Here is a 14,921-nt window from a genome sequence, read left to right on the forward strand (position 1 = left end):
AATTTAAATATGGATCTCTCAAAAACTATACCAAAATAAAAGCCTGAATTTCTCACTGCGCTTTTCTTACCATCGAAATAAATCACGGTATTTGCCAAAAATACGTCAGAAAATCTCGCTAGTTAAAATATGAAAAGAACAGCTCAGCACTCTGGCGTTTTTAAAAGTAGAATGGTAGGCAGAAGCTTCATGTCTCAGTCCCCTCTCCTGACCTCACAGTTTGGACACACATGATCTCTTCTTTTAAGGTTGGGCTCAAAATGTGCCTTTCGTCAACCCATGCTCCAGTTATGCTGTCATAGTCTGTATTTGCTGGGGGACTTGCCATGATGCACTGAGCACTACTTCTCTCTGTCTCTCACTCCCATCGTGTTTAATATTACTGTGCTGACTCACATTTCAAATTTTAAAAGATAAAATGGATGTAACAGCTTCATGGTCAAAGATTACGTTTAGTTTTTATCGTTATAAAGGCAGCTGTGCTGTGCAGAGTGAGCTGAAAACATAATGCTATGGTTATGGTTGTCTTCTTTAGAGACAGTCCACATTTACAGGTGCAGGATGTAGTTATAATGCAATCAGTGATGATTGGCTGCTTCTGGAAGAGGGCTGTGCAGGAGTGTGTAAAATTTGAGGCCTTTCTGCTGATTGACTCTCCCTGACTACGAGGCTTTACAGAAACACATACCATTGCTAAGCTAACGGTAGAGGATACCTACAATAAGCCAGGTGACTGTTCAAGCACACCTGACATTTGTCTGACCTTGGAGCTTTTTCATCCATAAACTGCACAAACATTGCTACCCCCCCCCCATGAAAGGATGTCACATTGTTTGATAAAAAGGAAAACAATCAACCTACAGTGAGCTCCTGGACAGAAAGATGTAGCACAAATTAGCCTGGAGTAACTCAGTCCAGTTCTGCTTTTCAAGGATTCATCACAATCAGCCACAGATGTGAATCCCTTTGCATGGAATCAGACCCAGAATCAACCAGAGCAGCTGATGTCAAGCACATTTGTGCTACACACTGGCTAAACCTGTGAGAAACCTCTGAAAACTTTGGTGTTTGTGTGTCTTGATATGTTTTTAAAAATAATCTGCAAATTAACTCCACAAAATGTTAGAGGGCAGCCTTTTTTTTTCCCCAACCAATTTCTTTGTTGTGTCACGCATACACCCTTATTGTTTTTCCTCCATGTTCTCAGATACAAGAGTCTTTGAGTTAAAAATGTTTCATTTATTTTTCTTGTTTCCAAAATCAGCTGTGATATTATGTTTCTGTGAGTTCAAACATGTAACCTAAAGCCCCTCTCAGAGTCATCATGGCAACTTTACCAGGACAGACCACATGTGCAGATTTGAACATGACACAAGCCTGAAACTGAAGCGCACAAAGACTTACACCTGCTAATCCTTAGTTTGCTGTTAATGAGAATAGTAGAGAAAACCAAACGTTCAAAAGTTCAGTTACACTTCACTAGAGATGTGGTGGTGTCACGCATGTAGGCAAACATGGTGCGTGTAACACAGCTGTTACTATAGAGGGTTTGTCTGAATGAAGCCATGAAAAATGTGTCACTGAAACCTTTTCATGTCTAAAAAGGGGCTTTAAAGTCCTGACAGCCTGAAATCTTTGTGAATTAGCTTAAAAAACACAAACAGCATAGGGACATATATACAGGGAACAGTGTGGGTCTGTGTGAAATTACAATAATCGCAGCAATATATTTTCTAAACAAAGTGCAATACATTCATCATACATATGGCCTGCAACCCCAGATTGCATAACGTTATAAAGCCAAACTTCTTATTCAACTGTTTCTCTACAAAAACAACAATGTGCAGTATAAGATATGGACAATACTATTAGAATAACTAAAATCATACAGCCAAAGTAGTGTTGGTTTGACTGTTCTCAGTGACAGGCAAACATCAAAAGCTTCCTCGGGCCTTCGTCCTCAAACATTTAACACAATATATTAATGCCTTCATTTACATGGACAAGCAGATCGCTGTGAAAGGTAGTGACACTTGTTGAATGAGACCTGGATTTTGACCTCTCCGCTCTGATTGGTTAAAGTTTGGTGGTGGTGGAGTTCAGGATGCCGTGCTGGATCTTGGCGTCGGAGGCCTTGGACAGGTCTCGCTGTGGAAAAACGAGCAGGCGTGAGCGTGACGCCACATACGTGTGCGGGCCGTTAGAGAAGAAGGCACTAATCCCTACAGTTAACACACGACACACACCGTTAGCGTAAATCAGACAATCACACGGGCGACCTGACGGATATTAAAGTGCTGCTCATGTAAGTAGTGCTAGCAGCATCAGCAGTGCAGATGGATAAAGGTGTTCAAACATTGAACTTGCATTAGCCGTCGCTGACATGTCGGCACAACAAACAACAGTTAATGGTGACATTTTGGAGAACCTTCAGTGACGATGGCACCAAAAGCCAATCACAGAAGCCCAAAGAGAGCCTCGTTTAGCTGTTAGTATGAGCTTAGCAAGCTGCACTCACATGTACGTGCTTCCTCTGTGGACAGGGTCATGATTGTGGATTTGTTTGATTTGCTTGTGCTGTCACAGTGAAGACTTGATGAAATAAAGTACACTCAGTAGAGCAGCTTTGGATGATTTACAGTCCAAAATAAATCTTTGTTCACGTCACACTGCTCTTCGTGGACCCCTCAGTTGGACAGAGTGTGTTTCAGCTCCTTCGAGCCACATCTCTTCTGATCCGATAAGCAGAAAATTTGAACAGGAGATGGACGGGAGCTCCTGCACTCACAATCACTAATGTGGACCGCACACCTCCATAGTAAGGAGGTTCCCTGTCTATGACATACAGAGCAAAGAAACAGTGCTCAGAGCTGTCTGAAGCCTTGATTCACATCCACTATATCAACGATTAGTAAGTTAACACAGTGTCTGAGTAGCCCACTGTTAATCTTGGAACCCACTTCACATCCCATAAATCAAGTTTAGGAAAGTTAATTGCTAATTTTATCTTTAAGTGTGATTTCTGTCTTTGGTTTGAAGCGTGCAGTTAGAGCAGATTAAGGCAATTAGTTAGGATTATGGAAAGTTTCAGGACTTTAAACACACCTTGACTGAACAGATTCAGTGCAGACCAAGTCCCTCTAAAATACAAATATACATCATGAGCACTATCGTGTACATCATCCTTGACTTTATGCTTTAATATGTTATTGCACAGAAACAGAGGGACCAAAATAATAAAGAGATGCAGAGATTAGAGACAAAAGTGTTAAATTACCACAAACTCTGAATATGTGCTGGCAACAGAGGCTATGCTGAAGTTACGCTGTGGACTAGCAGGAGTCAGCAACGCACCCCTCAGAGGGCTGCTGCCCTTCAGCTGGGCCTCATTCTCTTTGTTGCATCCCTGCAGTCTCGGGTGGGGGGGTTTACAGCCCCCCGGTGTCCGCGCTGCCAGGGTCTGATGATGGAGGAGGACAGAGTCATATCAGAGAAATACAGATTTGTTGCTTCCTTACACCAACTCACTCAATTCCCCAAAGCACTGATAAATAAACTGCTTGTACTTTAATTAGTTCAAAGATAATATTTTTAAATCAGGTAAGGTTTCTGCACCACTGAGAAGAAAAATAAGACAACATGTGTAAATGGACTGAAGCATTTATAGGCATGCTCTGCTGATAAGTAAAATATAACACAGTCGCACAACACGATGCAACTATGGTGCTACGTTTTAGCATGAAGCAGTAAAATAGACAGGTTATAATAAGTTGTCCATATCGAGATGATGGATCAATTTGACCACTTTGTGTTTAAATGACTCCAAAGACGAACCAGGAAAAACATCTAACATATTTTACCCAACGTCCGAGGCTCAAATATCAGTGAGCATGCTTTCGATGTGAACAGGTTTCCCAAAAATCAAGCCAACCTTGTTTGCTGAGAGGGGAGGGCGTGGCGCCGGCGAGCGGCAGACAGTCCCGCCATAGACAGAGCGCATTGTGCTGTTAGAGGTGCCACTAGAAATGCTGGAGGTCGCATTACCCTGATGAGAGAGACGAAGCGGGGTCAGTGCTGCAGAGACGGCAGCTTAATTACAGCAAGAACCGGTAAACTGGCATTTACCATCTTTCGTGATTTATTGGGGGTGGTGGTGGCCAGGAACCTGCGCTTGGTTGGGGTTCGTACTGCGGTTCCGTACAACATGTCCTCCTCCGTTTGTTTGCTTTTCTTAATGTGCTGCAGAGATTGTGGAAAGATGAATGATCAGCACCGTTAGCAAACACTGCAGGCAATACTATACAAACACACTCCTTACCCTCTCCAGCTTCTCCTTCTCCTTCTCTATTCTGTGCAGCTCCCACTGCTCCTCCACGAACTGCAGAAACTTCTGGCCGTTTACTTGAAAGTCTCGACCCTGCTCATGTTCCCAAGTGTCAATCTGGGCTTTTAATCTCTTTTCAATCTTTAAAAAGGAAAGACGCACACACACGATTAATGCTACAGGATATTAGCTCAGGAAGCAGGTGGCCTTCACTCTTTACCTTTGGCAGGCTTTTAAGCAGGTCAGATCTCTGTTTCTCCTCTTTGAGAAGATTTCCTCCTCTGTTAGTGAACCTCGATGGATCTGTTGCTTTTTTCTGAAGAAAAGAAAGAAAGTGAAAGAAATGGAGTTGAACCTGGAAGCAGCATTACCAAATAGAACATGTTCATTAAGGGAGTCACAAAGCTTAAATGTTTCCAAATTAATTCAGAAATGTTCATTTAAAGTGATGAAACATGGATATTCATGTTTTATTTGTATGAACTTTTCCTTTAAAAACAATTATCTGAGTGAGATTTAAGACAGAGGCCAGTCACAGCACATACAGAGGTCCATAAATATTTGGGCAGAGGCGACTTGTTTCTAATGTTGGTTCTGTACACCACCACAGGGAATTTTAAATGAAACAACTCAGATGCAGATGAAGTGCAGACTTTCAGCTTTAGTTCAGTGGCCTGAACAAAAAGACTGGATAAAAATGTGACCAGGTAAAGCATTTTAGCACAACACAACTCCTTCATTTCAGGGGCTCAAAGGTCATTGGACAAATTAACTGAAAATAAAAGGTTCATTTCTAATAGTTGCTTGAAAACAGTTTGCTGAAGTATTGAACTTGTGAACATCACCAGATGCTGGTTTCCTCCTTTTTAATGCTCTGCCAGGCCTTTACTGCAGCGGGTTTTACTTCCTGTTTGTTTGTTTGTTTGTGGGCCTTTCTGTCCAAAGTTTAGTCTTCAACAAGTAAAATCCTCAGTTGGGTTAAGATCAGCTGACTGACCTGACCAATAAAGAATATTCCACTTCTTTGCATTAATAAACTCCTGGGGTGCTTTGGCCGTATGTTTTGGCTCGTGGTCCATCTGTATTATGAAACGCTGGCTAATCAGTCTGACTGAGTTTACCTGGATTTGAGCAGACAGTCTCTGAACACCTCAGAGTTCATTCAGCTGCTCCTGTATCCCTGTCCATGACGCCGTGTGTTACAGATGATGTGGTGTGCTTTAGATCATGAGCTGTTCCACGCCTTCTCCACACTTTTCATTCAGGTAGAGGTTGATGTCAGTTTCATCTGTTTGTCCAGATCTGTACTTTTTGAGATGGTTTCTTTTTTGCACCTTGCAATGAACCCTCTTCATTTACTTTCATGCAGTCTTCTCTTTATGGCAGACTTGGATACTGGTAAGCCTACCTCCTACCTTCCTTTGTGAAGAGTTTCTCATCATCATGGAAATGATTCTGTGATCACACTGATGTCTGTGGACGCCCAGGTCTTTGTGTTGCTGAGTTCACCAGAGCTTTCTTTCTTTTCTCAGGATGCACCAAACTGTAGATTTTGCCACTCATAATATTGCAGAAATTTCTTGGATGGATGGTTTTTTTTCTTCGCAGCTCAAGGATGGCTTGTTTCACCTGCATGGAGAGCTCCTTTGACCACATGTGGTCTGTTTACAGCAAAATCTTCCAAATGCAAGCACCACACCTCAGATCAACTGCAGGCTTTTTATCTGCTTAAATAATAATGACACAACAAAGGAATCGCCCACACCTGCCCATGGTCCTTTTAAAAAAAAAAAAAGAGGGTGGCACATGTTGAGGAGGTGAAGCTCCTAAACACTTCAGAGACTCTAAAATGAAAGCTGAGAGTCTACACATCATATCCATTATAGAACTATAATTCAAATGTTTCAGTAGACGTAAAAAAACAAAAACTAATTTTGTGTCAGTGTTATACATGGACGTAGCTTCCTCTCCCTGTCAAACTCACCTCCAGCTCCAGGAAGAGTCTCCAGCTTTGCTCCCACTGCTGAACCCCTTCAAAAAGCTCTTTGTGATCCTCATAATGCTGCTTCAAGCGCTGGATCTCAGCATCATGTAGACTTAACAGATCTTCAGTAAAGTCCTCTAAAACAATCAATTAGCTTCAGTTAAAAAAAAAACTAAACAAAAGGCTAAATGAACATGTGACAGGAGAACCCACCACTAAAATACGGTGTGAAAGCCTGCCGCTGGTCTGTGCTGAGGAAGCACTTCTCCCAGAAGACAGCGATCTCAGAGCGGATGGCATCTATGACATTGCGGATGTTTTGTAGTTTGAGCTCCTCGAGACGCTGGACTTCTGTTTGTAACTGAAGAGGACAAATAAAGATTAAACAACACGGCAAAACAGCAGCCACAGAACTGGAACTCACAGCTGTCCACAAAGAACAGGAAAAATAATCTGCAGCATCTTCTCACCGCGTCCAAATTCCTCTTCTTGGACGTGACCATATGTTGGCTGAAAGCCTCCCTCTCCTCCTGTGGAACCTGCAGTCTGTCCCACAGCTGCTGGATCTTCTCTCTGTGACTCTCACACATGGCCTCGTTCTCTGCCTTGCGTTCCTCAAGCTGCAAGGTCAACACAGCATCAGTTAGCAACTCAGCAGGTTGGGCTGAAATGACCACTTATGCAAAAAAGAAGAAGAAAAAGATTCTGCTCACCTGGCAAAGAAGCAGTTTGAGTGACGTAATGTTGTCTCTGGAGAGACAAAAGGAGTCCTCATCCTCACAGACCACGTCCTTCTCGAAGCTGGTTTCAGGGACACGGTCTAGCTCCTCCATGTATAAAATGATCTGCTTTTTGAGCTCCGTGAACTCAGCGTGTCGCTTCACCTGGAAACATGAAGCAGTCGAAATGTGACATAACAAAGAGGAAGAAACAAAACCTGCTCATGAAACACAGCTGCAGCCAAACTGATCTCAGCCTGTCCAGTGACATCTCTCCTGCCTGTAGCAGTGTTCATCCTACAGTTCACCCCACAGTTTCTCCTCATACAACCACAATAACAGAACGTTAGAGGTGTGGTTTGAACTACGAGGTCCTACCCTCTCTTCGTTCTGGTTGGCGATGTGTTGGTGGAAGTTGTCCAGTGTTTCCAGTGAGGGGACAGAGTCGGGAGCGATGCCGTACGGCACAGAGCACAGGATGTCGCACAGGTCCTGGTCCTGCTCCAGCAGAGCCTTCAGCTGCTGCATCCGCCGAGCCTTCTCCTTCATCAGGGCCTCCACCTGTGTGCGGATGTTCTTCTCTTGCTGGAGCATGCTGATGCCGGCCTCTTCCTTAATATGCAAACAAACAAATTTATCAGCAAAAAGTTTTGGGTTTTTTTTGTTGTTGTTTTTTTTTAAATCATAGAATTCTGATTAAAGACTGCTGATAACTACAGTGACTGACAGGCATGACGTTAGAAATGGTATAACAGCAAAGAAGGAAGCAGGTCAGGGTTGTTGAATATCATTGATATAATTACTCATTTGCCAAGGAGGATCCTCGATGACATGTAATTAAATGCTCGATTCAGTTTCCAGTTAAAAAGGCTGACATAGAAACGCGCCGTTACCTCGAACACGGGCAGCTGAAGCTCCAAGCACAGTTTCTCCATTTCTGTTTTGCATGTCTGAAGGCTAAGGATGAGCCTCTTTTTCAGAGATTCCTCTTCTTGAATCATCATGTCTAATAAATTCTGTTGGAGAAACACAGCAAATGAAACAGGAGGTTTGGTGTAAATATCAAAATTCTCTTCAATGGTTGATCATGGGAGGTTATTGTGATTATTTAGGAAACACTCATTTCAATTTCCATTTCAGTTCATGAAATCCAGCTATAATCTACAACAAAGACTTTGGTGGTTAGCATACTGCTCCTTGTAAAGGTAAACCAAAGAGCTAGCACAGTTTAGTTTCAAAATGCACCTTAGGATTAGGGCTGGGCCATATCATACCGTTCACAGTAATACCGGTATAGCGTTAGGCAACGATAAGAAAATGAAATATCGCAATAGAATATGGGTAAAACGCGCATGCGCAGTGCCTTTGTTTACATACGCACATGGCGGAAAAAGCATGGCGGTGATGGAGAATGAGAAGAGCGAAAGCGGATCGTTGAATGAAACGGATGAACCAGAACTGGTTTGTAAAAATGCTGCAACTTCAGTGGTGTGGAACTGGTTTACCTTTCGTTCATCAGATACACAACAAAGCACTATTTTTGGTAGAGCATGCTAGCGGGCCGTCGTTATTAGGGCTGGGTATCGTCACTGATTTCTAGAATTGATTCAATTCCGATTCACAAGGTCCCGAATCGATTCGATCCACGATTCGATTTAATTCGATTTAAATCTGGGAAATTTTGACAGTCAGAAATATTATAATTCAGATCAGTACATTTACATATTTTTGTATCAATAAAAAGGAAGCTGACACACGCAAGACTTTATCAAAGGTGTGAGCGTCACAGCAGATGCCTTTGTGTCAAAGTAGCTGAAGATAAAACACAGAAAAACATGAAGGTGATTTTCCTGGGCTGGGATTTTATAAAAATATTCTACAGTAGTGATGCGCGAATCATGAACGAATCGTTCAATACTCGAGAATCACTTTACTGACTCATGAATCATGATTCACAAGCCCAACTGACTCACTGACTCATCCCTGTTGCTGTTAGCAGCAATATATCTAGCATATAATTAAAATTGTGGAGAAAAACACTGGAACTGGAAGAAAAAACCCTGAGTAGAAGAGCTCACATCAAGACAATAGCTCCTCGGTTCACAGTAGCATCGCTCTGCTAACATGCTAACAGCACCTTTGAGCTACTCACCCCCTCCTTTCCTGTGGTATCGTAGGGTAAGCAAATCACTCAGGACTCACTAACCCCCTCCCTCCTGTGCTGAATCATAGAGCGAACGAATCACTCACTCCCTCCCTCCCTCCTGGCTCACAGCTTCTTCTTCTTCTTGGTTGGCAACCAATGTTAAGGCGCATTACCGCCCCCTGGCTCACAGGTCAGTGGACATTTAGATGAGAAAATATATATTTGACACATTTAAGGAAAATACTATTAAATAAAAATAAACAAAATAAATGTTCCCTTTAGAATTTTTTTTGCTCTATAAAATAGTTTTCTTTTTGAATCACTCATCTTAGCAGTAGGATTTACTTGAAAAGAGAAACAAATTAAGTTTGAGTGAAAATGTACATTTTTTGCACTCTCTGGTCAGCTGACTCAGTGACTCAAATGACTCAAAAAAACCCGATTCACTTTGGTGAGTGACTCATTAAAACTCGATTCAGTAAAAAGAATCAAATTTACCATCACTATTCTACAGTACATCAAAAACGAAAGAAAACCATTAATCAACATATGAACGTTACCTCTGACGTTACAGCGGTTTTATTAGAGACACGGCTAAGCGTTTTGCATTTTGCATAATTTAAAAAAGTTTAAATTGGTTCAGTATTGAACGGCAGAAATTAGGTTTTCTTTTCAGAAGTATGTAAAAGGGGAAAAAACAGCGGCCGACAGCGCTGTAAACAACGGTAGACTTGTGCGTAACAAGCAAGCGAATGATGAAGAAAACAGATTTTTAGACGGGAAACTGTTCTTGAAGTACAGAGAGGGAGAGAGAGCTGTGCATCCTGGTGGAAGCAAAACAGTAAAAGTCAGAGTTGTTGTTGTTTATGTGAAGTGTAGTTTGGATCTTCTTTTGCTGCTGGTTCGGTCAATATTGTTTGGAGAGAGATCAAACTAACAGCTTTAGAATCAGTGCAAAATAGGGCTTTTCGATATAACGATATATATCAGATGACGATATAAAAACATCTGTCGTTTCATTTTACGCTATCGTTTGTTTCGTGGTGTCGCAAAATAAACTGTTTACGGCAATATTTTTTCATTATCTTGATATATTAATTTCCTAAAGTTCTCTCTTTCTCTTATATTTAATATAACCACACTACAGACGGACAAGCGCTTGTTTTTATGCGTTGTCGTTAGCAACAACGATGGTAAAACCACCTCGTGTCCGCTTGTTTATTTTCCACATAAACCCTTCACAATAAAGCTCAAGATCCTGTTGAGACTTTTCAAAATAAACTGAATCACGTGAAAGATGCAGAGTATTTACGGATGAGAAGCAAAAAGAGCCGTCAGGTGCTAAAAATAAACCTTAGACTCAAGCGTTAGAACAGGCTTTCCCCGCAACACGCTGTGTAATAAATACTCACAAAGAAAACAGTGGCCGTTACAACCTATGTCTAAAAATGTATCGTTTCATGCATCAGTTAAAACACTTGACTCCAGGTACGCGACGCCCAGCTGGAAACACTTCACGCAAGTTGAGCTGCCCGACATTCACAGAATTTACAGAAAATGTTACATTTTTGTGATTTATATCGTTATCGGACGATAGATGTCTTAATATCGGGATATGAGATTTTGGTCATATCGCACAGCCCTAGCGTGAACACAAAGCGCGGACCCGCCGACAGATCAGAATCAGCGAGCTTTCAGCCCCGACCGTGTCCGTGCCGTCAGGTGAGAAAGGCGACGTCTCACTGATCCGTGCTGTGTGTTTACGTCTTTGTGCAGAATCCGTGTTCCTGCTCTCACTTACTGTCTTAGCTGTTTGGTGGTTGTTGAAATTTTGTGAGATTTCACCAGAGATTCTGGCATTTCGGGCAAAATAAATATATATTAAAAAATCTATTCAGGATTTTAATAAATCGATTTTACGTTATCCAAGCCAGAATCGATTTTAATCGATAAATCGATTATAAAAACCCACCCCTAGTCGTTATTACCGTGTTTTTTGGAAAATAAGTCACTCTTAAAATCAATCCTTTAATTTTCTGAAAAATCGACAGTGCACCTTATAATCCCGTGTGCCTTATGTTTGAATTCTGGTTTAGCATTACAGGTAGGGCTGCTCGATTATGGCAAAAATGATAATCACGATTATTTTCACTGAAATTGAGATCTCGATTATTTGACGATATTTATTTAACAATAACAATGTATTGAATAATGGCTTTAAAGATGTCAAAAAATAATATAAAATAGTGTGCAAATACTGATAACAGTGCAAATGTTTGCAATATAAAAAATAAATGAAAAATGTAAACATCTATGTTTAGTGAACTGCATAATACTGGTTGTTCACTGTGTTAATTGAGCAGTGGTCTTTGGCGAGTGAAAACGTTACCGCGTTTGTTATCTCCTTGTGTCTCTGGGAGCTGGTGGGATATTTAGTCGCGTTGTACAGGCTAGCGTGAATGGAGGTCTGTGAGGATGAAGCAGGTGTTGTCAAGAGTTTTTCTCTATGTTCCTTCATTGTTTGATCGTATGTCACTTTGTGAGCGGTCTTCAAATGATTGAATAAATTTGTAGTGTTGCTCTGTGGTGCAGCTACGACACCGTAGCAAAGTTTACACACTATGTCTACTTGATCCACGTCTGACTCCGTGAACCCATAATGTTTCCACACAAGTCGTTTTACCTCTTTTCAACCAACGGCATTCTTTCTTCAGCAGCCATTATCCTCTCCTCTCCAAATAACTTCTGCTTAGTTTGCTCGGGTCCTCTTAATTGTTGTGACGCGTGTTCGAAACGCAGAGAGGTGCGCTCGATTTGCCACACGGAGCAGCGCGAGAGTAAAGCACGACGGAGGTGCTAATAATCGGTTCAGTCATTTTTAATGATGTTGAAAGCCCAGATCGTAATCTAGATTAAAATTCGATTAATTGAGCCCTAATTACAGCTACCGTAGGCAGGAGCCTCACGGAGTGATACGTACTGTGCTTCAACATAATATTACCGTATTGTGTGTGTATAACCTCTTTTTAAGTTTTGTGAATATTATACATGGTTATGCTGAGGATGTGTCAGCTGGAAATGCCTTTTGGTTAAACTGTCAGCAAGGAATTTGCATTTGCACGGTTACATTTTTATATAACTTTAACGGACATAAAAAACAGCTGCTTGTTTAAGTGAAAATACATTGATGGGTTTTTGCACTAATAAAGTTGTGGAGCTGTAAAGTATTTTATCTCGCATCAATTATATCGTTATCGCAAATTTTTAAATATATATCGTGATACATATTTTTGGCTATATTGCCCTGCCCTACTTTGAATAGCAACAACTTACCCAAGCCATGGTAACTGTTTAGATATTGATATTAGTTCTGATGTTGCTACTGAAATAAAGCGGATAAAATAAGTTTTGAACACGTCACCAATTTTAGTCGGGACTCAATCAGCTGATATTAATTTGCACTGAGTGGCAAAAAATGCTTTCAGTCCTGATGCACTTCTGCTGGTGTCATGACTTTCCACGTCTTTGAATTCTTTGCATGTGTGGATTGGACAGGTTGTTACTGACTTCTGGTGAAAATTTCATGTCAATAGCACAATTAGAAATGTATTTACTTCCAGATGCTTCCGATCTGCAGATAACTTTAACTCTATCATAGTTTTTAGCCTATAGTAGGTATCACTACAGTGGCTATCAGTTTTCTTTCTGAAGCGGAGCTTTCTACTTCAGACTCTGAACAAACTCATAAAATGGTGTGTTTCATGGGTCACATGACTCCTCTTCCACACAAAATGATCTGCATGTCTACTCTAATCAGATATATTATCAGATGATGACAAAATGATCATCTATAAAGAATCAGAAAAAAATATAACAGTAAAATGTAACAGTGTTGCAAAAGATGAAGCGATGGATGCTGCAGCAGCCTGACGATGTAGCACACAGAGCGGTGAAATAAACTCAGTGCGGCTGTTTATTTCTAAGGTTAGTGCTGCACATTATAACTGTGAAACCTTAAACTGGATCTTTTTAAACATTAAAGGTTACCGCCACACAGCCTAATAAAGGAGACGCTTTACTTTGTAGTCAGATCAGCGACAAACTGATGTTGCTGACCGAGGTGATGCGCCCTGCGCTCTAGTGGCTGCAGCTGCAGTGTAAAAGCCATCTGCTGCGACCGGCTGAGGTATTAATATCAGAGCTGTAAATATTTTCCAGTGCCAAAGATCTCTTAGTAACAAGCCTTGCCACTATACAACAGTCATATTAAAATATTTCTGAGCACTTGTTCAGGCAGATATTTTAAAGCGCTGTCTAAATTAGGTTTGTCCAAACTCCCCTGACGTCAGCAAGTCAAAAAAAGAGCATGAGATAGCTTTGCAAAGGGTGAACATCACAGAGAACTCGTCACTGACAAAGAGCACAGCTTTTCCACAAAGATGTAAGAGACAGGTTTTTCTTTTTGCCACAGTGCAGTAATGCACACGTAACTTCTGCAGAGTTGACAAAATGTTTAAAAAAAAAAAAAAAAAAAAAGCATACACACAATTTACATTTTTTTTTAAAGGAATGCACTTGTGTTTCTTAAGAGGTCTCATGTTGCGCTCTTCTCTTCTGCAAATGGATGATTCATTAAGTGTGACCGTTTTTATCCACCGTAGATCAAACTGAGCTGCATGTGGCCCGAAACTACAGATAATTCGAACAGAACAACTACAATCTGATGAAAACTGCTCACAGGTGTGATGGCTTTGCCCAAACACAAGGTTTTAAGAAGCCCCTCCCCTCTCCCACTACCTTGCTGTTGCAGATTTTCAGGATTCTTTGAATGCCATGTACTCGCTTATGTCGCCAGTCTCGTTTCTCTCATAATGAATGTAAGCACCAATCCCATCCTTCTTTATTGCTGTCATTCAGATTTACACTCATCCAAAGCACCCTGTCCCCGTGTTGGTGTTCCTACACCATAATAGGACCCAGACTCAGTGAAACACCACTAGCCTAAAATTTAAACCCAGGTGCATTTGAGTCACTGACACAGCAGCAGTTGTCAGCGGTTACACATACTGTTACATGTAAATGTGAAATGGGCTCACCTTTATGTGACTTTTGACTACATTAGTTCTCTGTAGTCTCTGGTCCTCCGGGATGCCGATCTCCTCCCAAATGTCCTTCAGGTGGCACAGCGCTTTATTCAGGCACGACACAGCCTCCGCTGCCAGAACCTCGCTAAAAACAAAAGCAGGAGACACCGTCGTTTATTAATACATCATTCACAAGCTATCGATAATCCAGTCGTTCGTAACATTATAACAACAAGATTTTTTTGGAACATGCATAGATCAATTACGAACTGCCTTTGACATTAGCTAACAGTAAGCTGCTCGCTAAAAGAGCCCAATTTATATTTTACAAATACTGACTCCACAGCGAGAAACAAAGAGACTTAAACATACCTTTTCCTCATCGTTAAATTCCAGAGCCCGTTACAATTCCAGGTAAAACCGTTTAAAACGTAGAAAACCTGTGAAAACGTGAAGCTACAGACGGCCGCTTCTCTCCTGCGCCCAGTCCGTTTGTACACAGTTCAAAATACGCGACTCGCAGCGTCCCGCTCTCCGATTGGCTCGTGCTGCGAGTGCGCTTGTTTTGTTACACCACATCGGGCCGCCAGGGGTTTCTTCTACCCACTGCATGCAATAAACTGCACGTCGTCAAGAAAACAAACGCACTGATCGCACGAACGGT

At 41.4% G+C, this 14,921-nt stretch overlaps 1 protein-coding gene across 4 annotated transcripts; it reads right to left on the reverse strand.

Moving 5' to 3' along the window:
* Window positions 1-1,224: 1,224 nt before the first annotated feature.
* prc1b (protein regulator of cytokinesis 1b) lies at window positions 1,225-14,870 on the reverse strand. Of its 4 annotated transcripts, XM_031744965.2 has the most exons (15): window positions 14,630-14,870; window positions 14,270-14,402; window positions 7,921-8,043; window positions 7,406-7,639; window positions 7,022-7,192; window positions 6,779-6,928; window positions 6,522-6,669; window positions 6,309-6,445; window positions 4,545-4,640; window positions 4,319-4,465; window positions 4,126-4,239; window positions 3,932-4,045; window positions 3,278-3,460; window positions 3,106-3,140; window positions 1,225-2,148 (listed from the first exon to the last, which is right to left on the reverse strand). In XM_031744965.2, exons 1-15 carry the CDS (start codon window positions 14,638-14,640, stop codon window positions 2,100-2,102), a joined length of 1,845 nt encoding a protein of 614 aa, XP_031600825.1. In that variant the 5' UTR covers window positions 14,641-14,870; the 3' UTR covers window positions 1,225-2,099. The 4 variants fall into 4 exon arrangements, with proteins under 4 accessions (XP_031600825.1, XP_031600826.1, XP_031600827.1 ...); XM_031744966.2 differs by lacking the exon at window positions 3,106-3,140 and having other exon boundaries at window positions 3,355-3,460; window positions 14,630-14,640; XM_031744967.2 differs by lacking the exon at window positions 3,106-3,140 and having other exon boundaries at window positions 14,630-14,640.
* Between the last annotated feature and the right edge of the window lie 51 nt (window positions 14,871-14,921).

The sequence above is a fragment of the Oreochromis aureus genome, linkage group 1 (genome assembly GCF_013358895.1).
Source record: "Oreochromis aureus strain Israel breed Guangdong linkage group 1, ZZ_aureus, whole genome shotgun sequence".
Classification (NCBI taxonomy): domain Eukaryota; kingdom Metazoa; phylum Chordata; class Actinopteri; order Cichliformes; family Cichlidae; genus Oreochromis; species Oreochromis aureus.

Bases quoted from the DNA above. Each gene is read 5' to 3' on its own strand.
- prc1b (XM_031744965.2), bottom strand. The intron at 4,240-4,318 runs GTAAGGAGTGTG...CAATCTCTGCAG, and splicing joins AGAAGGAGAAGCTGGAGAGG to CACATTAAGAAAAGCAAACA. The intron at 3,141-3,277 runs GTAATTTAACAC...TTTGTATTTTAG, and splicing joins GCACATATTCAGAGTTTGTG to AGGGACTTGGTCTGCACTGA.